Source organism: Danio aesculapii, chromosome 21 (genome assembly GCF_903798145.1).
Source record: "Danio aesculapii chromosome 21, fDanAes4.1, whole genome shotgun sequence".
Classification (NCBI taxonomy): Eukaryota; Metazoa; Chordata; class Actinopteri; order Cypriniformes; family Danionidae; genus Danio; species Danio aesculapii.
In genome coordinates this window covers 22,075,693-22,098,370 of record NC_079455.1, presented here as the reverse complement: position 1 = coordinate 22,098,370, position 22,678 = coordinate 22,075,693, and the positions used below count along the sequence as shown (strand labels likewise).

The following is a 22,678-nucleotide window of genomic DNA, read 5'->3' as shown; positions in this document are numbered from 1 at the left end:
GAGCACTGCGGCCCTGCCGAGCCAAAGGAAGAGAAGTCTATTTTGTTCTTTATCACCCTAAAACCTTAAACTCCTAGGAAAAGAGAGCGCCTTATACAGAAGTCCATCTCCCAGCAGGCCAAATTCATGCATCCTATCAAAACAAGACAGATGAAGGAATGGATGAATAAAAAACCCTGCTTGTTTTTAGCCTAGGGCAAAGTATAATAGGGCAAATATTATGGATGTCTGACAGCACAGACCAACACCATCACCAGAGCTCTTATAATCAGAGAAACAAACCTATCGATCATATTTCACGAAACAGCAACTAAGGTAGATTGAACTTCACTAGCACTCATTCCTAGAAAAAAAACTGTTTATTTTACATTGACAGGGAGTAACTGACAAAAAAACTGTTATGTTTTACAGTAGTGTAACACTAGGTTGGCTACTTAAAAAAAAAAAAACTGTACACGGCTAAGCTCTTAAGAGACTTCTCTTATTCATATTACTATAAGAAATGATTCATTGTGATGTATTGATTTGATGAGACATGAATTGGTTTGTTAAATGAATCACTGATTAATCCGATAATTATAGATAATCTATAATTATGGATTATAGATTGCGAAATTTAAAGGATTTTTTAGCCATGCTGCCGTTGTAAATGGTGTATTCTGGGAATTTTCATACCCCTTGGTTTCGTGTGTGGTGCTGAAAAATCTCTGTTTTAGGGGCTATCTAGCCCTTGCCCTTAGCTCTAGGCCTTCAAGCTAAAGAGAATTGGGACACCCCTACCCCTTTACGTGAACGTGCAAAACAAGGGGTAGTGGTAAGGGGGAGGGCTAAGGCGTAGAATTCGGATTGGGTGTAAATTTTGCTTTTCATCAATAGATATTTTTTTCAGTTCCCCAAATTAAGTTTCTAAAAATTAAAATCCTCATTGCTTATGTGGTAAACAAATACTGATCGAAATGTATAAGGTATTGGTTTTACAGAATCTTTTCAGCTTTCTTTCTCTTAATATTGCTCAGCTTCTATGAATAAATTGAAATATTTAATTGAATATATATTTTGCTATGCAGCTAAAATGTTAAATGTCTGTGCAAGGACTAAAAACGGTTTTTATGAAGTCAAAAGCATCCACTGTATGACTAAGCCTATGTTTAGTTTTGTTTTGTTTTGTTTTTTTAGTTTTTATTTAATGAGAATGGCTCTATAAATGCAACTTATAAAAGCAAAAATGTATAAACCAGTGAAGGGCAAGCAAACAAAAACACTATACAGTATACAATTTCTATCAATATACTGTAGCACATTCATATGCGGATTATATGATCTATAATTTTACATATATATATATATATATATATATATATATATATAGATAGATAGATAGATAGATAGATAGATAGATAGATAGATAGATAGATAGATAGATAGATAGATAGATAGATAGATAGATAGATAGATAGATAGATAGATAGATAGATAGATAGATAGATAGATAGATAGATAGATAGATAGATAGATAGATATAGATAGCTACTTTTTATAAAAAAGGGTGCTCTGACTGCTTTAACGAATGTATAGTGCATATCTATTTGCAAATTATAATTTGAAGCAGCTTTTGCAACACCAGTATTGAAGCAGTAAACGCTTTGGTCTGGCTGTGATTCAGGTAAAAGAAAAGACGGATGACGAGAACACCAAAGGCAAAGGAAAGGCAATCAAAGGTGAGAAGGCAATCACAGTGGCGACATCAGACTCTCCATATTCAACTGAATTGCCAACTATGGGAGCAATTGATTATGTCAACAGCCACATGGCTTTGTGCTGGCAAACCGCTGACAGGGAATGAATTGCCGTACACTGGAACGACTCTGAGTCTGAACACTTCAAGGTTTTCTTTTTTTTCTATGATTTCATACAAGAAGCAATTCAAATGTCAAGGCCATGTACTACCACACTTGCAACCTGGGAATACATTTATGGATACAAAAAAAACACACAAAAGTTTTTGACAGCTGAGAGAATACAGATTTCCCCCCCTTGGGAAAACTGGCATGATATTTGAGCAACATTGCAGTGGAACAAGCTTGCCAATGAACTGACCACAACTCAAAGTAGCCCAGGCTCATTAGAAATACATGCATCAGCCTACATTTTACATTGTCCAGGTGTGTTTTATTGCATGTTTCCGATGACATATCCACTAGAGGGCAGTGTTTATATTTTTGCAAATCTGAAATATTATACTTAGGTGTGTTTTATTATACATTTCAGACATACATTCTTGTGTACATCCACAAGAAGGTGGGGTACATTTTTAAATAGTTTTGCTTGATTTATTTGATGTTATGCGAACAAAACTTCAAACAACTAATCATTTATTCGTCAATAATATGTCCCTGTAAATATCATTAGTGTAAAAAGAAGATGATTAGGTTATACTGCCCCATAACATTCATTTTACCTAGAAACTGCACTTAAATGTATGTTGAAGTATGTTTTTGCTGTTTCACAAAAACATACTTCCACTGAGCCTGTGTTGCATAAAAGCCTACATATTTGTGCTTGAAATAAAGCACTTCATTGCAACATGCCCAGGAGACCAGATTGCACTTCTCCATGTGGATTCATCAGTTATGCCATTATTTTTATGTCAATGCCTATGAGAGAATAGATGCAAACTATATGTAGTTTTGAACTCATTACTAAAACATTGATCAATAATGAGAGCAGTTGCAGTAGTGCTTCAATGCCCTATATATCTGAAATAAATGGAGGTTTGCGAGTAAAGCATGTGCCTATAGGCTGTAAAACCTCTGCAGTTTAAATTAGAATCAAGTTCGTCTGCTCTGATTACATCAGCAGGCCTGTGGCAGAATCAGATGTAATACTGAGTTTGATAAGCAGTGGGAGACACACAAGCAGCCTTGTCTGAACTAAACACATTCAACTAGACAGGGAGATAGACTGCTGAAGGATATTTTTAGATTTTAAATGAAAATTGCGCTAAAAATATTCATATCACACAGCTTTATTTGGACTTCAAGCCATGTTTCCAAATCAAAGCTACAGTCTTTGTATTTGCTCTTGTACTTTGGCTCTCCAACCCCCCCCTGCACTCAATCTTTTGTCTCTTCTCAGGTTATTATTCTTCAGATTTAGGCCAGTGCTTGCAGGGTTTCCAGAATGTTCTTTTTGAACATGAACTCACAGGCTCCCACTAAAAGGACTACAGGTCTTCCACAGGCAAGCAATTTATTATTAACATTGGTTAAATGTTGAGATTTAGAGATATCTTTGAGGCAGTATTTCAGGCCCACTGAGAGCACATGCATTTCTACAAGTTGTGACATTCAGTTGAGTAGGAATTAAATCCAATTACACAGTTTAAGAAAGCACTATATGGCAATATTCTCTCAAGCAAGCTCATATACAGTAATCAGTTGCAAGTTATTATGTCACAATCAGGTAATGTTTTGAACTGCTAACTGCTTAAATCAAGCCAAATAAGGTTACATCACACATCACATATCACCTTCTGAAACTCAGCTTTTGGCATTCATTTGGCATGACTAAATTAGCACTACGCTTTTACCTCATCTCATTGTGACATTTACTAAAATGCTTGACTAAGATTAAATAAAGCTGTGAAAATAGTCCTATAATTATTCCGTTTACCGAAAGTGGAGGAAAACTGTAACCTTGCGAAAGTGCTTTGGGCTGCTCTTGTTTGAATACAGTGTGGTGAGGAACTCAAAGTATGTGCACACTTTGTTTTTCAGTGGTTTTAACTCCGGAAATCTATTCCAAATTCCTTGAAGTGGGGTACAATAAAGTTGAATCTTGGACATGAATGGATAGGAACTTCAGCATCTGAATGTTATTACCATCACAAAAGACTAGCTAGACCATGTTTAAAGTTAAGTTAAATGTATATTACTTAGCAAAAACATGGATAGTACCTAATGAACCATGCTAGGCGTCATGGTTGCGCAGTGGGTAGCACAATCTCCTCACAGCAAGAAGGTCGCTGGTTCAAGCTTCGGCTGGGCCAGTTGTCATTTTTGTGTGGAGTTTACATGTTCTTCCCTGTGTGTGTGGGGGTTTTCCTCCGGTTTCCCCCTAAAGTCCAAAGACATGCGCTATAGGTGAATTGGATAAGCTAAATTGTCCGTAGTGTAAGTGTGTGAATGAGAATGTATGGATGTTTCCCAGTGATGGGTTGCAGCTGGAAGGGCATGTTTTGCTGCATAAAACAGATGCTGGATAAGCCGGCAGTTCATTCCCCAGATTAATAAAGCGACTAAGCCAAAAAGAAAATGAATGAATGAATGAACAATGAGCCATGCTATGGTATATTCAAATACAGTAGTTACTACTACTGGATGATGTCACAGCCATTGCTCCGCATTACAACATAACAGATGAGTCATGCAATGGGATTAAGGGACTTCGAGTTGCATCTTAAAGGTGAAGGGTGTAATTTCTGCAACACCAAGCGAAATTCGCTTGAGACAAGGAGGTCTATAATACTTACAGAAAGCCATGCATTAGCATTCCCATTCATTTTAATAGCAGTTTCTCAGCTTACACGGGCTTGAAAGCAAGTGATTGAACATCTGCCACCTTCATTCATGTGCATTCAGATATGGTCACTTTAGTTCTACATTAAAAAAATCCCATTTTAAATTGCATCTTTCCTATGCAAACAGCTTTGCAACTATGCATGCAAATGTACTTATTGGCTCCACCAATAGTGTGAGTTTGGGGTGTGTGTTTGTCTGAGAAGTAACAGATGGGACGAGTGTTTGTTAGTCTGGAAACAGTCTTTATTTTTACAATTGTGTTTGGTACCATTAGCGGTGCAGGAAAAACAAGTTTAAACCTTCCACAAGTTAATAAGAGCGAGAGCAGTGGAGATGAAGTGAGGAGGCAAAGAGTTGTGGTTTAAATGTGGGGGGTATAAGACAATGTTTACACTCCTCGAAGTTGCCTCTCGGCCTGCGACTTTAGGAGGCCCTTCTACTTGAATTAGGAGAAACCCTTTCAGAGATGGGCTGCAGGGATCAGGGGGTGGCTTTTCAGCATGACAAAACCAAACCCATTTCCCTCCTTTTTTCTTTTTTTTCCCTCCAACACTCTACAGGACGCCTTCGAAGCTTACACAATGCAAATCAGTCTGAGCCCCTTTTCAGAAAGTGATTAATATGCATAGACGGCCCATCTTTATCAAAAAAGCACAAAATGGAAAACAACTGGAGAACATTTGAGACTATAGGATTTCAGTCAGCTTGCGCAAAATAAAATAATACATTTTTACAAGAAGCAGTCACAGTGTGAACAGTGCAGCATGAAAGCATTCAAATGTTTTTTATCTCCAGAAACATCCAAGGATCCTGCAGCATGGGGGCAAATCTCTCTACCAGATCACTATTCCTTTCAGTTCTGATCTGACATTTGTGTTTTCATTGGCCTTGGTCTTCCTAAAGCTATACTGTTATAAAATTCACTCTGTAACATCTATACAGAACGGCTTTTGAATCTTTTTTTCCAAGAGGAGAAGTTCAGAGGTGAATTCATCAGTAAGGATAAAATATCAGGTCAATTTTAATGAGACTTTTAAAAATTCACTCAATTTTATTATAGCATATTAGACCCCAGCAGGCATAGTGTACATGTAGATTACAGCAAAATGTAGATAGCCTGTCATTAAATGGTGTGTTATAAAGAAGACATGTCCTTGAGTTGAAATCAACTGATTTAAATACAGTCTGTCTGTGTGAATCACAAAAAAAGAAAACACATCTAATAAATCAAGCATCAAACTGAACTCCATGACATTTTCTCATCTTAAATCAAACAAAAAACCAGCAGGCACAGGATGTCAACATGATTGCAACATGTCAATGTCAACAGATTGACATTGTACCCCAACGTCATGCATTTTGTTAGTAGAGGAAAATCAGGCTGACGTCAAAGCCCAATATCAGACTGACGTTGCATTTTGGTTACTTTCCAATGCAACCTAAAAGCAACAAAATATCAACATCTAATAGTGTTAAAGCTTGACATAGTATGTACGTTACCAATATGACATCTATCATACGTTGGATTTTGGTTGCCATACCTGGTTGGTTTAAGATGTTGGTTTAACATAGGGATGGTCGATTAATTGAAAGGTAATCAAAATCGACATTCAGAACCTATACTCGATCTAAATTTTCCAGGTCAAATTTTTAAATTACTTTCCCTAACGTGTGTAGAGTCATGTGAAGGTTCTGTTAAGGTTGAATTATACTTAATATAATAGAATTTATACTTATTATATTATTATAATATTATACTTCTGCCAAGGGCATGAGTCCGGTCCAGCACAGCCTTCGTAAATGTCACATTGATGCGTAGCGCAAGCTTTGTGATTGGTCAGTTTGGTAGCGGTGATGACAGTGTTCATAGTTGACAGTTGTTCAGCGTTGGTGTTGAATAAATAGTCATAGATAGTAGATGGTGTGTTTTATTCAATTAATTTAAAATCAAATAATCAACCCTACATTAAAAATCTCTAACTTGTAATATGTGAGCATATTTTTACTATACAAAACTTGTCAGTGAACTATGAGGGCAAAAACATATAATAAATAAATAAATAAATAAATAAATAAATAAATAAATAAATAAATAAATAAATAAATAAATAATCGTTCATTAATCGTAATCGAGTTAAAATGTTCAAGTGATCGAGATTTTGATTTTAGGCCAATTCGCCCAGCCCTAGCTCAACGTTGGATTTTGGACACTTTTCAACGCAGCTTAAAATCAACAAAATATCAATATTTCACGTTGCTACTGGACATCAAAATAACTGTGTCCTTAGGTACCTAAATCTAACCTAATATTAATGTCTTATGACATTGTGTGTATGCTGGGAAGCATTAATGGTAAAAGTAGATCCAAAAGTTGCACCTGAAGTACAGAAACTGTGATTAAATGTCAAGTTCAGATTTTTAAAAGTCAACAACTGTAACATGAAATTAACTTTACAATATAATTGTTTGCAATTGAAAAATAAGCAACAAATGATCAACAAAGACCTAAGACAGTTCCAATGCAATGACATCCAACTCCGGTCCACATCCAATTCAACTTTATATTTGAGAAAATGTCACAATTCAGGTGAAATCATCATTCAAGGTAACAGATATACATATAGTCTATTCCCATGGTTACTGGACCTCAGTCAAAAGATGGATGGAGTAGATCTTCCAAACTCACTTTGAACTTGGCACAGGAGGAGGAGCTCCAGATGTTCACCATCTTGCAATAGTTTCTTTCTTTTCCTTCAAGTGTTAACTAATCTTTGACTTTGCCATCCTCTTGAGGTCAGGGACACACATACAATATTTAAAGCCCACACTAAACGTCTTTTATTCCTATTTTAAAGACCTTCAGAGTCGGATGTTTAAGACTCCCTATTTGGCTCTTTGTACTTTTAATACATTGAAGCACAGCCTGAAGAAACATTTATTTGTGATGTGGGTCTGTGGGTATTTATCTGTATTCAGCACACATAAGCAGCGCTCTGTCAACATCAACATGTCAGCGCCATATAGCAGTAGGTGCCTCTACACTACAACAACCACTTACTGATAGTTAAAGATAAGCGATGAGAGAGAGAAAAAGAGAGAGAGAGAGAGAGAGAATGACAGATGCAGGTGTTCAGTACAGTTACACCTCAAAAGCATTGTTTAAACCCACACATGCATATGAAAGCAAAAAACACTCAAGGCATTAATGATTCTTTAAATAGGACACCGCTCTGAGAAATGAGAGTACGGCCATGTATAGCATAGCAGCCTGCACTTTTTAACACCCTGCCCTAATTACACAAATTAAACACACCAGGACAAACTCCCACACCTGCTATGTGGAGCCTCAAACCTGCTCAGACCTGCTGTGAGGTTTGTGATGTCCTGCCATGACAAAAGGGCAACCAGTGGGACACGACCACCGACTGGAAAATAGCATCATCCCTGCGCATCACGCATACAAATCATAACTGCTTATAAAACTAACGGCACTCACTGTGCAACCCCCACTCCATTTCACCATGCACTTGACTGAACATATACTGGACTCAAATTGTACTTATTATACTTATAATATGGATATACTGCACACTATTCCATGTTTATACCCAATATATACACCATATCTGATAATACTGCCATGTGGTATTTTGATTCAGAGGTGTATAGTCATTAATTAGACACATTAAATAAAAGAAATGGCCAATCAAATCAAATAAGGTGTACTTTACTGTTTGCATGAGTCTGAATTCAGTGTTATTGTAAAAGTGTAGGTCAAATATGACATGTATTATATATCCTGTGAAGGAAATTACTGAACTTGGTCAAATTTTGTAGTTTTGAATGATAATTTTTAGATTCTGTAGTTCATAACTGAAATGTAAAGAGACAGAATTTTGCTTTAATTTTGAATGTTCATCATATTATTCCCATATTTGTATCATATTAATAATGATGATAATATGTGGTCCGTCTTATTCCAAAAAACATTGTTTACAAAAACAACTGATTTTGATCTTATCAAATACATAAATATTTGCATAATTAGTATAAATGTTAACATGCATTATTATCCTATTATGTGTTGTGTATGCATTTATGTAGGTGTATAATGTCAATGCTTAGAAAATGTAAATCTGCTTTGCCATGAGAGAGGGGGGAGAACGGAAAGGGGGGAAGGGGGTGACAGAATATAATTCATTCCCGCCCAAGCTTTACCCTCTGATTGGCTAGAAACCATCATCCATGCATTCGAAACACAATCAACTGAATCATTTTTTAGAATCAACCCATTCATCGTTGTTATTTATACCTCGCGCTTTAACATTACGCGTTCACTTAGTTCTCTAATTGGTTGACTGGCTTGCTTATAAACAGCCTGGACATTCATTATATATGCATGAGAAGTCTAACTTCAGCCTTTAAAGAGACAGTCCATCTTTTACTCACCATCGTTTAATTCCAAACTCGTTTAACTTACTTTCTTTTTTTAAATTGGTGGGGTCCAAAGGGAGGTGTTGGGAACTGGCAGCCTCAGTCACCATTCACTTACATTGCATCTCCTATACCATAAAAGCGAATAGTGAATGAGCCTGTCACGTCTCCGTCTGTGTTTTACTAAAGGAAGAAAGTAAGTCGTGGAGCTTTGAAACAACACAAGGGTAAGCAAATGCCGTTATTTCGTTTTATTGAACTATTCATCTAATAATAACAAGGATAAACTCGTCCAAGGGTAATGCAGAGATGTTCCAGCCGCGAGCGCGCCTCAGCACCACCGGCCGCCACCATCCCGAATATGTACACACGGTTGAAAACACACGGTATAAACAAATACCTCACAATAAACTTTGGCCGGCTATTGTGACGGCTTAGTTTGTGATATGTTTACACAAAAACACCATCTGGTTGTTTTTCTTGTCTCCCAACACAAATCTCAAAGGAGCCAATGCGCAGTCATGTCCACACAACCATATACAAACAACGCACTTAAATTGACAAGAATCATTAGTAAAAGTACGTTTTTTAAAACGCAGAGACGCGAGACTTCATATCCCACACAAGTAATGCCAGTTTGGCAACATGTGCCAGTTTGGCAGGGATGCTAATAACAGAGTTTGTTAAGGCTGGGTGTTAAAACGAAGAAAAGCAGCATCACTGAATGAAGCAGCTCGATCTACATCGCATCCTCATCTCAATAACAGCTCCTGTGCAGTGGAGACACCGCACCAGGACAGCGGAGGGGGAAAAACAAGGATGCGAAAGGATACAGTGCAACTGATACAAGTGCATCTTACCTGCATAACCAAAGAAAAGCAATGTCCAAATGAGATCCCGTATCTGAAGCATTGCAATCTCTTCCAAAGGTATGCTCCGTGTAGAATAGGTAGAGTTGGTTCAGTTATTATCTAAATGACTACGATGCTTTGTCCCTGTTTCAGGTCGCTGTGATATCATGAATTGGTCCTCAGCCGCTGACACTGAATGCGCTCCGAGCAGCACAGCGAATGAGTGACAAGAGCCGCAGCACACACGACACGAATCCCTCCGCGTATGTGGAGCGCGCGGGCTGGATACACGGGTATAAACTAGGGCGCGCGCTTCATTCAATGTGGTGCCGCTGCAAATCACAAACAGCAGATGGTGCGCTCGGAAAATCTCGTCATGGACTGCCGGGTTTTTTCGGATTAGGAATTTCTTACGAACTGGACAATGGTTACCGGTATTGAAAGGCGGGTTTTGGTTTCACTCAGCAGACTCCTATAATGAGTGTAAAGAGGCTATTTTTAAATAATTGCATAGCACCTATGTCGTACGGTTTCGAGATCTACAAAAAGAAAAAGAGGTACTAGAAAGAGTTTACAGTACTTTAAAAATACTTAAATATCTTCAAATGTTTTCAAACTATTACATTTGATTTACCACTCACACAAATGTCAATTTCACATCCGCCACATCCATAACGAAAAAGTGTCACATCCATAACAAAGCTTTTCCCTCAAAATTGCAAAAATGTCAAAATAAAATAAAATCTGTCATTTTTGTTCTATAGAGAGACGACTCTTGTCCTTTTGATTAGCATTATTTCTTTTGGGTTGTGCAGTTTAATTCACAGAATTTCTACAAAATATGTTGTAGACTGTAAACTCGCAGACTTTTGTCACATCCATAACGCATGTTTATTTTCCTCAGTTAAAGTATAAAAAATGTTTACAGATTGATATTTTTTGATCCCATAACTCTGTGGTTAGTTGTTTTGGAAAATATAAACAGATGTTTCAATATAATGCTAACATATACTTTCTCTGTGAATTTATGTACTCTGTAGAAGAAGTGAATTTATGTAACTCTGTAGAATTTTTACTGCAAATGTCTCGTCCATAACACTGGAATCAGCCACATACATACACAACATCATGAAGAGAAATGAGGATGGTATGTATAAAAAAATGGTTTAGGTAATACCATTACAAGTGAATTTTGTCCTGTGTTTCCCATTCTTTTACAACATTTTTACATACAATCAGCACAACACAATGGGTAAATCCTTAATTCACCTCTCAAACATATTATGTCAATAAACATATCAGCGCGTTCAAAATGAAAAGTCACTGTGTCATTGTTCACAAACAAGATAGTCCAAACCCTTAGTGATGTTGTCAATATAACAGTGAACTTTGTTAGTATTACAGTTTTGCCTTTGTGCTCATAGTTCTTTTTTAAGTTCAGTACCAAAATGATTTTGTATTTTGACAATTATTTCCAGTCTCTTTCATCAATATCTCACATACAGTAATCTGGCTATTTGAAATAGATATACTGTACAGTATGGCATACAGTACATGAAAGTAGCCTTTGCTTTTTGCAACCCATCAAATTTTGAGAGAAGAATTCATTTTTGAGTGAGTTGCAGGCTTTTGCAGGTAATGTGTTTTGTTGTTTGTACAAAGTGTTTTGCAAATGCACATACTCCTTTTCAAGTATTAATAATGATTTGAGAAATGTCCCAAAGTGACTTAAGAAAAGCCCAAGTTACTGATGTAAACTTCAACCTATGACATATGTTCATTTCAAACCTACAACTATACTGAGAGACTGGGTGGGATTCAGAGTTACATTTGAGTAACACAAACACCCATTAGACAGTTTACTTCTGTACATGCAGCACTGTATGAGGAATTGCAATGCAGTCTGTGACCCTTTCACATCCCAGTGTGTCAGGTCACTGATTGTCATCTACATCACAACCACTGCCATTGTAAGGCCATGACTGACAATACCCTTTCACCTCACGTTTTTACACCTTTTCTTTTTCCTTTCAGCTGTGGACACTTATCATTTCCTGTATATTCATCCATTGTCAGACTTTGTAACTCTTGTGTTGTCTGTCCATACAATATGCTTTACAGTCAAAGGCTTTCTCTTTTGATTTCTCCAATCATCATTAATATAGTATATCCAAAGTATATCCAATCAATTTGTACAAACAGCAAAACACAATGGATTAGCTGTCAAAGCCTTCAACGTACTCAAAATATATCAAATGTAAATATTAATGTCAACAAACATATCAGTGACATCAAAAAAGTCATTGTGTCATCATTCACAACAAGGATGCTTAGTCATGTTAGCAATATACAGTAACAGTGCACTGAATTACCTGAGGTGGTTAACTCCGCTGTGGTGACCCCTGATGAATAAAGGGTCTAAACCAAAAAGAAAATGAATGAATGTATGGCAACGATGGCAACAGATTGAATGACAGTTTACTGTTTTGAAATGCACTTCTTACAGTAGAGTGTCAATTTCAAATTTACAAATTTATACGTTACTGTCTGTGGGATATTGGTTGAAAGAGATTAGACATTTCTTCTAGTGGTCTGTTCAGAGAGGAATACACACACATTATGTAATTATGATAGAGAAAAAAAAGGAAAATGGCACAAAAGCTGAAATGAAAAATTATACAAACATTAAATGCAAAATTATAAAAACATCCTTTTTTTCTGAACAATTGGAGCTCCTGACAACATGGTCACAGTTATCAATATTATTACGGTTTTGTTAAAATGACCTTAATTTTTTTTTAAATGAACATTCCACATACTTAAGGCATTCCACCAAGTTTTGCATCTGAAAATGAACTAACAACAAATAAAAATTACAGCTTTATGCAATTTTGTGGCAAACATAAAAAAGATCTGTGCATTTTGGATATGTTTGCTTATGTTTGTATTAATTCATGTATATTATTAATGAGTGTGTGCGTGTGTGGTTTAGCTATACTGTACTTGTGAGGGCTCTGTTGTCCTCACTTACATAATGAAATATGAAAACAATCCACTAGTGTGTACATTTCACTGGTGCATACTAATTAAAAGTGCTTATAAATTGTTCAGAATATGCTTTTATTAGTATCCTATGATTGCCACTTATTTCTGTGAGGGTTGGATTTAGGCATATGGCTATAGGCCATTAACCTGATATAAAAACAAAAGAAGTATGGGTATTTTTCTCACTGAAATAGTGAAACAAACCTTTCTGTGTTTACATTTGATTTTCTTATTTAAGAAATTGTTTGCAAAACCTGCCCTTGGGAAACGTCCTCACAGGGATCCATGCTTATCCTTGTTTTTCTAAAAACTGCTTAAAGCTGCTTCATAAAAGTCACAAAGTTTTGTGTGATTTGTTATATCTGTCTATCTAAACATGCATTAACATAACAGCTAATTGCAATATTACATAATTTACTTTTACTTTTTGAAATCTGGATAATCAATTATGGTTTTGATGGTAATGAAAAATTCAAACGATAATCCTATATCAGACAATTTACTTCATTTAACCTTGAAACCGGTTATCATGACAACACTTCTACCACAATACTCTTCTTTCACCTGCACAATTCACAGCAAAATTACAAAAGGTCTAATAGAAATGGGTAATATGACTGACAGCTACTGTAGATCAGCCGTTTGCATTTAATGACTTAAATGATGAACTGATACATGTTGAGGTGTAGTATTGGATAGAGAACAATATATCACCTTTTTTTTAGCAATACGACATTAACAACAGGAAGGAAACCGCAGAAAAAAATGTAATCAGTCGCATGAGTGTACAAAAGCAGCTACTTGGATAAAACAAGTGACTAGATTATGTTAAAAAAGTAGTTTTTAAAGTTTCATTTCTAATCTGTAAAATACACCAAAGCAACTGAAAAATGTAAACAAATTAACTGTAAACAAATGTTATTTAGCCTACCAGTCACCGTCCCAGAAAATGTTTTTGTCTAAACCTAAAATTATCTTGACTAACTATGTGTTTTATGCTTATAGTATATATCATATCAAGTTTTATTATATATAAATATTGTTATATTATATAAGCCAGTTTAAATGTTACTGTAGTTTGGTTAATTAACCAAAGCTATAATATTGAGGATTTAATTTTTATATATTTTAAACTATATACTTATACATTTTATTTTCATTTTTAACATGTGTTTATTTAAATTTTAATTTGAAGTTTTAATTTAATTAAGTTTTACATTTGATATTTAATTTTATTTGAACATGCTTTTATTTTAATTATTTAAAATTTAGATTTGATTTGATTGACATATACTGCATAATTACAAGAATGTAATAACTACACAGTATATGATTGAGTATTTTGTATTATTTTTGTATTAATGACATTATTTAATTTTATGCGATATTATTTTGGTTTATGTGGCTTCATTTCATTTTGTTTATTTTGTATGTATAACTTTAAAGAAAGCAAAAATGTCAACAATGCATTTACTGCTGGCTTGAGATTTGCCAATGTCCCGTTTTCTCCCTGTGAAGAGGTCAATAACAATAATTCCCTACAGACCAGACAGGAGTTGCATGAGGAGAGCATTGCTTCAGACTTATCTCAGTAATTTGTAGCCGGGTGTGAAACTGCATTCCATGAACTGTCAGAGGTTAGAGAGTAGAGGGCTCCTCCATCTCCGTTTTCAATCAGAAATCTACCCTGGTGAGGTGAAAGCATTGCAAATTCTTCCACACACTGCCATGGCGGATTGACACACACTATGGGATGAGCTTTTTAAGGATAGAGTACTTAAATTGCTCCTCTGCACGCTAGAGAAAAGAAAAAATGCAGACATAGTTAGCCTCTTTCATCACAGAGAGTGACGGGGAGGAAAACGGCAGTCTGGGTTCACAGCTCTTCAGTGGAAATGTTTGTTTATATTTTAAACTTCAGAATGTCTTAATAAGTGCATTTTATACCAAAATAAACACACTGTATTCTTTAGCGTGATGTTCAGCTCCACTGCATGCATGAATGATGTGGAGTGATGACTTATAAAACTAAGAGAAGATGAAAGCAATGGGATGAGCCTTTAAGGCCTTTACATTTCAGAACCATTTACATTATATGAAAGAATGCAGTGGCAAATTAAATTGATTAGAAGTGACAGTGAAGATTTCAAATAAACGCTGTTTGTTTGAACTTCCTATTCATCAAAGCATCTTATAATATATAGCGTTAATAATTAAAAGATATGTTTCTTGAGCACCAAATCAGCACGTTAAAATTATTTCTGATCATGTGCCACTGAAGACAAAAAAAACTTGTAAAATTATTTGCATATAGTTATTTAAAACTTTAATATAACTGTAATGTGAAGGGACGCTAACAACAGAGGTGCAGATCCAAATACAGGGTTTATTATGCAGAGAACGGTCAGGCAAGCAACAGTCAACACATGAGCAATCAGATGTATACGGGCAATCCAGAGTCGTGGTCGATAAACAGGCAGATGGTCAGTACAGGCAGGCAGCAGGCAACGTCAACAAACAAAGAAGGCGAGGGTCAAAAACATGGCAAGACAAGGTAAGCAAACCATGTCATAATGTTCACTAACAGTATAACAAGACTCAGCCATGAGAGTGTCAAAGTGAGCCATCTATATGTGTGTGTAATCAGTCCATGAGCAGCATCAGCTATGGAAGTGTAATCAATGGAGACTTGGAGCAGGTGTGTGTGTGTGTTGCATGACTGGAACTTGTAGTCCATATACCAGCAGATTTGTAGTCTGTGGCGATCTTTGTTTACCAGCGATCTGTAAGGATTAGATCGCTGGGGACTGTGACAATAACATCCTAACATTACTGTCATTAGATTAAATAAATGTAGCCTCAGTCAAAGAGATAGATAGATAGATAGACAGACAGACAGACAGACAGACAGACAGACAGACAGACAGACAGACAGACAGACAGACAGACAGACAGACAGACAGACAGACAGAGATAGAAAGATACTATTAGATGGCTGCCTGGTAGACAGACAGACAGATAGATAGATAGATAAACACGCAGACGGACAGACTGATAGATAATCCGTTGCTCCTCTTATTTAGTTGTTTTATTTTCACCTTATGCAGGGGTTTTATTCATTGTCCTTATTTCACAAACCACTACACAGGGAAAATCCCATTAAGCCCATCCACTAAGAGAGGCCATGATCTACTATGCTTATTCAGAGCTAACAGCATAAAGACAAGCAATGAAGACATCTGAGTATTCACAGCAACCCTTAATAGCATGTTTAATCCTTAGTCTAATTCCACTGTTCTCAGGACAGACAACCGACAGATGCACTTCCTTGTGCACTCTATGTCAATTCACTGCTCATTTATTCTGTGCTTTAACGCAGATGTAAAGATTAATCTCTGAGCTTCACTAAGATCCTATTTGTTTCCCTCTGTTTGGTGTTTCAAACTTGTCCCTTTCTCAATAAACAAGGCACATGGTGTTTGAAGGCACAGCCTGCAGGGGACGTTTCAGGATGAGAGCTACTGCGGGCCTGGTAATGATTGATGGCCCTACACTTGTTTCACACAATCTCTGCTCGTCTCTCAGAGCTAACAAGACCTTGAGCTTTAAGTCCATTGGCTCCACCAGCTAAATAGATTTCAGCACAATCACATACAGTTGAAGTCTGAGTTATTAGCCCACCTGAATTATTAGCCCCCTGTATATTTTTTTTCGCAATTTCTGTTTAATGGAAAGAAATGTGAATTTTTAATATTTTTTTAAATAACCAATTTCTGATAACTGATTTCTTTTAATCTTTGCCATAATGACAGTACATAATATTTGACTAGAGATTTTTCAAAACACTTGTTTTCAGCTTAAAGTGCCATTTAAAGGTGTAACTAGGTTAATTAGGTTAAATAAAATTAGGGTCATAGGGCAAATACTATTGAATTTAATATATATATATATATATATATAAATAAACACTATTTTTAAAATAATCACCAAAATAAAACAAATAAGAATTTCTCTAGAAGAAAAAATATTATCTGAAATACTGTCAAAAAGTCTGTTGAACATCGTTTGAGAAATATTTAAAAAAGAAAAAATAACAGGATGGCTAATAATTGTGACTTCATCTGTATATGCTGATCAAACATGTCTTCCGTCAAAAGACAAGCATATAGTATTTTAATCTTTGTTCATATGTCAATAAAAACAGATAAATGTATTCATACGCAGCCTTAATAATGTCACTGTTGTGTAGAATGTTGCTGATAACAGATTTTAATGCTCTTGAAAACATTTGTATAGGTACAACTCATAGACAAATGAGTCAAGCATTGAAGTCATCAGGCTGTTGAGCAGATGGGGGTAAAGGCATTATATTGTGGCTCAACTAATTACTCTGAACTGCAAAATTACACATGTAATAATGCGCTAAACCATTGTGGCATAAGCTTAAAGTCCCTATACCATCATGAATGCTTAAAATGCCGCAACTCTGCCAAACTGCAGTTAGAAAACACAGCTTTGTTTTTGTGCCTAAGAGTATTTGTGGCATTCAGAATCAAAGAGATGTTATTTAATTCTAATAATGAATATTAAATTTTTAAATATAATAGCACATCTGCTTTAGTCTTCAGCATATGTTTAACACTAGCAAGCAGTGAGATGCAGCATTTGACAACATTATTAGACTTGCAGGTCACTAACAAATACAGCTGTAAAAGAATTTCTCAAGGACCCATACATCTTGCATGAACGCACCACTTCAACATGACTAAAATTCATTGTAGTGGTATAAAATATTAACCCTGCTCTGTCTTTTGCAATTTAGCTGGGCATTTCTCCAGAACAAGTCAAGGTTACAATGGTTGGAAAAAGAGTTTCTACTTCAGTATTGATTAAGCTGTTTTACAAAGACACACCTGTGTGTCTTACACGCTTTCTCTTGTCAGTCATGCTGATATATCATTTTGAAGGGGAGAAGGCATAAAAAATTCCTTAAAGTGCCCGTGTTATGTTTTCCTTTTAATATTACATGCATGTAGCATCATGCATTGTGGAGCTGTTTGTTAACGCAAAAGGTCAGCAAAGTTTTTAAGGCATTACGTTTACAACTTTAATGTAAGCAGTCAATATCAAAATAGACTGCGTCATCTAACCAATCAGAAAACAGTAGACTCTCAGAAAGAGGACACTGAACAAGCAAATCTAATCAAGGGATTTTATATTTGTGCATTTTAGGTTTGTGTGCATGGATATATTGTTGTTGGAACTTTTGAAAAAGCATAACAGGAGTATAAAGCACTAATTCATTTATTCATTCCTTTTCCTTCGCCTTAGTCCCTCATTTATAAGGGGTCGCCACAACGAAATTAACCGCCTATTATTCAGGCATATTAGCCTGCAGTGAAACAAATTAGACAGACTTTAAAACGGTTAAACCGTGCATGTTGAGTGAATAACAAAGCCCTTTTCCATTATGAAAACATTTATTTGTTCAGATATTTGATTAGCTTTTATTAAACACATCTTGTACTGTGTTGCTTTAACGAATGCCATTACAATCTTTGTTTAATTTATTTAATTGTTTGTATATTTTGAGATTTTTTTCATATTCTAAATAAAATTAAAGGATTTAGAAATTGAACGTTAATTTTATCCCAATGCAATTTAAGAGTACTATACAGGCTAAAAAACTTAATTCTTATATTGGCTTAATTTTTGCAGCCTAGGGCTATACTTCTCACCATGTATAGTAGACATCTGTTCTAAAAAATACACTATAGTTACTAAGTTACATTTTTATTACTAAGAAAACCAAAACAACCAAACAAAATTATATTTTAATTGAACACATCACATAACATACACTCTCAGAAAAAGAGGTACGCGAGCTGTCACTGGGGTGGTACCTTTTCAAAGGATTCATTTTGGTAACTCAAAAGTATATATCAATACCTAGAAATTTTACGAGGAACACTTTTGTACTTTTTAGGTACTAGTACCCCTGAGGTATTAATATGGACCTTATAGGTACAAATGTGTAACTTTTGAAAATTACTGCCCCAGCTTGCGTACCTCTATTTCTGAGAGTGTGAGATACACATACTGTACTGTGCTATCAAGTAAAATCTATGGTTAAAGTGCCACCCAGCAGTCAAAAGCTGCAGGCGCACATACTACTGCCTCGGTGATGGCAAGCACAGTGGCAGAGGGACATATTGAAATGTTAACATCTGTATGTTTTACACAGCAGATGCCCTTCCAGCTGCAACACAATACTGGGAAACACCCACACACCTTCCTATTCATACACTGCAGTCAATTTTGCTTACCCAATTCACCTATAGCGCATGTCTTTGCGCATGGGAAACCAGATCCCCCGGAGGAAATCCATGCGGAAATTGGGAGAACATGCAAACTCCACACAGAAATCCCAAGCGGCCCTGCCAGAACTCGAACCAGCAACCTTCTTGCTGTGAGGCGACAGTCAATGTCAATATTGATATTTAATAAACACACATCCATCCATCCGTTTTATCATCTATATATACACAACTATTTATCCATATAGACTATCTTTATGTATCTATTTATATCTGTCTACCTTTTTTAATTACACACCAAACCAAAAGTCGATCATATGTATAACAAACATAATGCAGCTTATTTTGCTGCAATTCGGTCAGATTGGCCATAAGCTCTGCTAAATGTTCAATTAGACCAAGGGCCTGTTAATCAGGCCCTAAATCGACCATTGGCAATTTTCCCAATTAACACCCATTTAAAATGAAAAATGCAGCACAACCCAGTCCCTCAAATAAAGCGCTTTATATACTAATTACCTGTCACACAGAAATCAGCAGAGGGTGTTAGCCAGCGAGGCTTCTAAACTCCTAGAAATGTTCCAGAGACTATCAGTATGCCAGTGGGAAATGGATAAAAGAGAAAGGCAATAATAAGCTTTCACTGTACTGATAAGTAACCATCCCTGACAGGGTGGTAATTAGAATGAATTATGGGGGGACAGCAGTTTCTCTCAGCCTGCTTACACTGACTTTGTGTGTGTTTGTTGGGAACCTGTTCACTGGGCTGTGAAATCAGAGCCATCTGACTGCATTCCCAGGCCGCAGAGTGTCTACCCCGTACCCATCGATTCCTTTTCCATCACTAATGTTCTGTATCCCGGCACGCTCTGCCAGGGATTCTGCCCGTAATCCTTACACTTGAGAGTCGTGGCATTTGTATGTCACTTTGGTAATTATGAAGGCATTTATCTGTGTCTTGAATGGCTGGTGGCGTCTGTTTTGTTGTAATCTGGTACAACTGAGCATTGAAATTTTCCGCTCGGTGTAGTGAACTGTGTTTGGCTTTGCAGCATAATACTCCGGTTCACAAGTTTGGGCTTCCTATGTAGCTCTGCTTCTGTTGACATCCGACGGGTCTGACAAAAGGCCACAGAGCCAGCGTGCCTCTTGTTAAGCTAACTGAAATAATATGAATGGCATGCTTATTAAATGGCCGATCGCTGATGAAAGCGGCCCTGTCTCGCTAAGGAAATGGAAGTCTTTATAATGTGCTGGAGCACAGTAGCAGATTTCATAGTCGAGAGTTCTGAAGAACTCACACGGGAATCAGACCCATTTGTTTGTAATGACCATAAACAGTAAATGAGGTAGAAATGGAGTACATTTTTATAGTGGTTGACAGCGCAGGTGCAATGGAAAAACTCAATCTCTTCCAATTCCTCTGTGTAAATCCAGATGCTGCTTTTATTGTAGAAGACATCAAATTATCAAAGAAAGTGAATGGACTTCCTCTGGAGATGGATGGAGAAGGACAACAGCCATCGCAAAAGAGTGACCCATTCTGTGGCTCTGTCATGAATAAATCAGAGACTTTAAAGTGAATTTAAGGAGGAGCTGAAAGGATGTTTTACATAATCCATAAATTATCTTTAGGAGGCCGGTTCTGTCTAGGCTCTAGTGCATTGCTCTCACTAAGCAGGAAATTAAAGTTTGAGGATCCTGACAGATAGGAGTTTGGCCTTCATCTCAGGAAAATATATTACCAGAATATATCTGAAACTGGTTGTGAACTCAACCGTTAAAGACATAGTTCACCCCAGAATGAAAATTTGCAGCTAATTTACTCATCCTCAGGCTGTCCAAAATGTAAGAGACTTTTTTCTTCACAAGAAGATTTTTTTTTAGATGAAACCGTGGTCTTTGGTGATTCATATAATGGATGGCCACAGTTAATGGCACTTTGGGAGTAAAACAAATCATGCAGGCAAAATAAAAGTTATACACATGACTACTGCACTGTTAAAAATGCTTCCTTTCAGAGTTTTTGTCTTGTTTCTGGTCCAAATTTCTAAAAACAATCTAAGTTATAAATATAAATCAAGAAGCATTTTCTACACAAGTAAAAAAAGACTTGTTTTTGAGTTTTTTCTTTAAAACAAGCAAAATAATCTGAATAATATTTGGACAATGAGACAAAAACTCAAGAAAAGCCTTTTATGAAGTGTGATCGTAGACTAAGGTGTTAGGACTGTGTAAGAAATTAAACTTTATTTACAACATAATTTTCTTTAAACCATAGCCTCTACGGACAGTCCTGAGTGCATTCCCGACAGTGTGCAGCAAAAGCTTCCTGGGAGTTGTGGGTATGCATACTGTAGGTGCAAATCACACATATTAAGTTTGTATGTTGTTTGACTTTTAAATTGGTTCTTAAAAGACTTCTTTACTAGGGAGTTCATTGATTGACTATTGTGTTAACATGTTCAAAAGATATGAACTAATTGGGATTTTAAAAATCCTACATCCATGTACAGGTATCTGTGTAATAGCTCAGTAAACAGAATTAAGCAATGATCATTGTAGCCAATCACAGTCATAGTTAGTGAGCATGTGAAAACAATGGCCAATTCGTGGAGTTTAAACTCAGCAGTGCTATCATATCATCAAATTTTTTTTACATTTCAGTATCTTATTAATACCGAAGTAGGTACTTTTGATCCCTAGAACTATTCCTTTAAAGATAACCTATGAGGAAAATCATCTTTTGTAAGCTGTTTGGGAAGTGTGTAGGTATAGTGTGTCCACAGTCATGTTGGTGTGATATAAAGACAATAAGTCTCTTTTTTTTATTTTCCTGATGATAAAACAGATTCTAATCCCTCCCATTTTGATGCCCACCGCAACATGGCGCAGGAATACGGTTTTCCCTGGCCACTGAATTGACTGACGGCCACGTATTAACATGTCTCCGTAGTAACGCATATAATCATATCAACATGACAGGATATTTGCAAAGCAACTGGGATTAAAAGATCTGTTCAGCTTGCTGTGATCATCAATCATAATCAAATGTGATTAAAAATGAGTTTTACAAGTTTAAAAACATTTTTAAACAGTGCATGTTTTTAATACTGTAAAGACAGTAAAATCGCTTCAAATCATCAACACAGCTGCATGTCAGTACAATTATAGCTTCAATCCCGGTTTGTGGATGTTAAATCAGGTTTATTTTGTACACAACAGATATTCATACGGCAGTGGGTTTCTGTTAAGTTAAACGTGCACACTGTGTGTGTGTGAACTTTGTAACAACATTGTGTGAGACTCATCGTGTAAGACTCATCGTGGGACTCATTATTAAAGAAAGAAGACTTGAATTAACTCCACAATAAATACATCAAATATCATTGGGAAAGTTCTTACTGTAGAATTTCTCACAAACGTTACGTGAGATCTGTTTTCTTCATGT

General features: G+C 36.2%; 1 protein-coding gene across 5 annotated transcripts in view; it reads right to left on the bottom strand.

The window, feature by feature from the left end:
* The window catches only part of ncam1a (neural cell adhesion molecule 1a), a 391,029-nt gene extending 380,912 nt beyond the window's left edge, over positions 1–10,117 (bottom strand). For 2 of the 5 annotated variants that reach the window (XM_056446183.1, XM_056446184.1), the window contains exon 1: positions 9,875–10,114. In XM_056446183.1, coding sequence (XP_056302158.1) covers positions 9,875–9,926 — 52 coding nt within the window. In that variant the 5' untranslated portion in view covers positions 9,927–10,114. Of the gene's footprint in view, positions 1–9,874 lie in introns of all 5 variants that reach the window. The other 3 variants (XM_056446180.1, XM_056446181.1, XM_056446185.1) reach the window with 3 other exon arrangements.
* Positions 10,118–22,678: the final 12,561 nt, after the last annotated feature.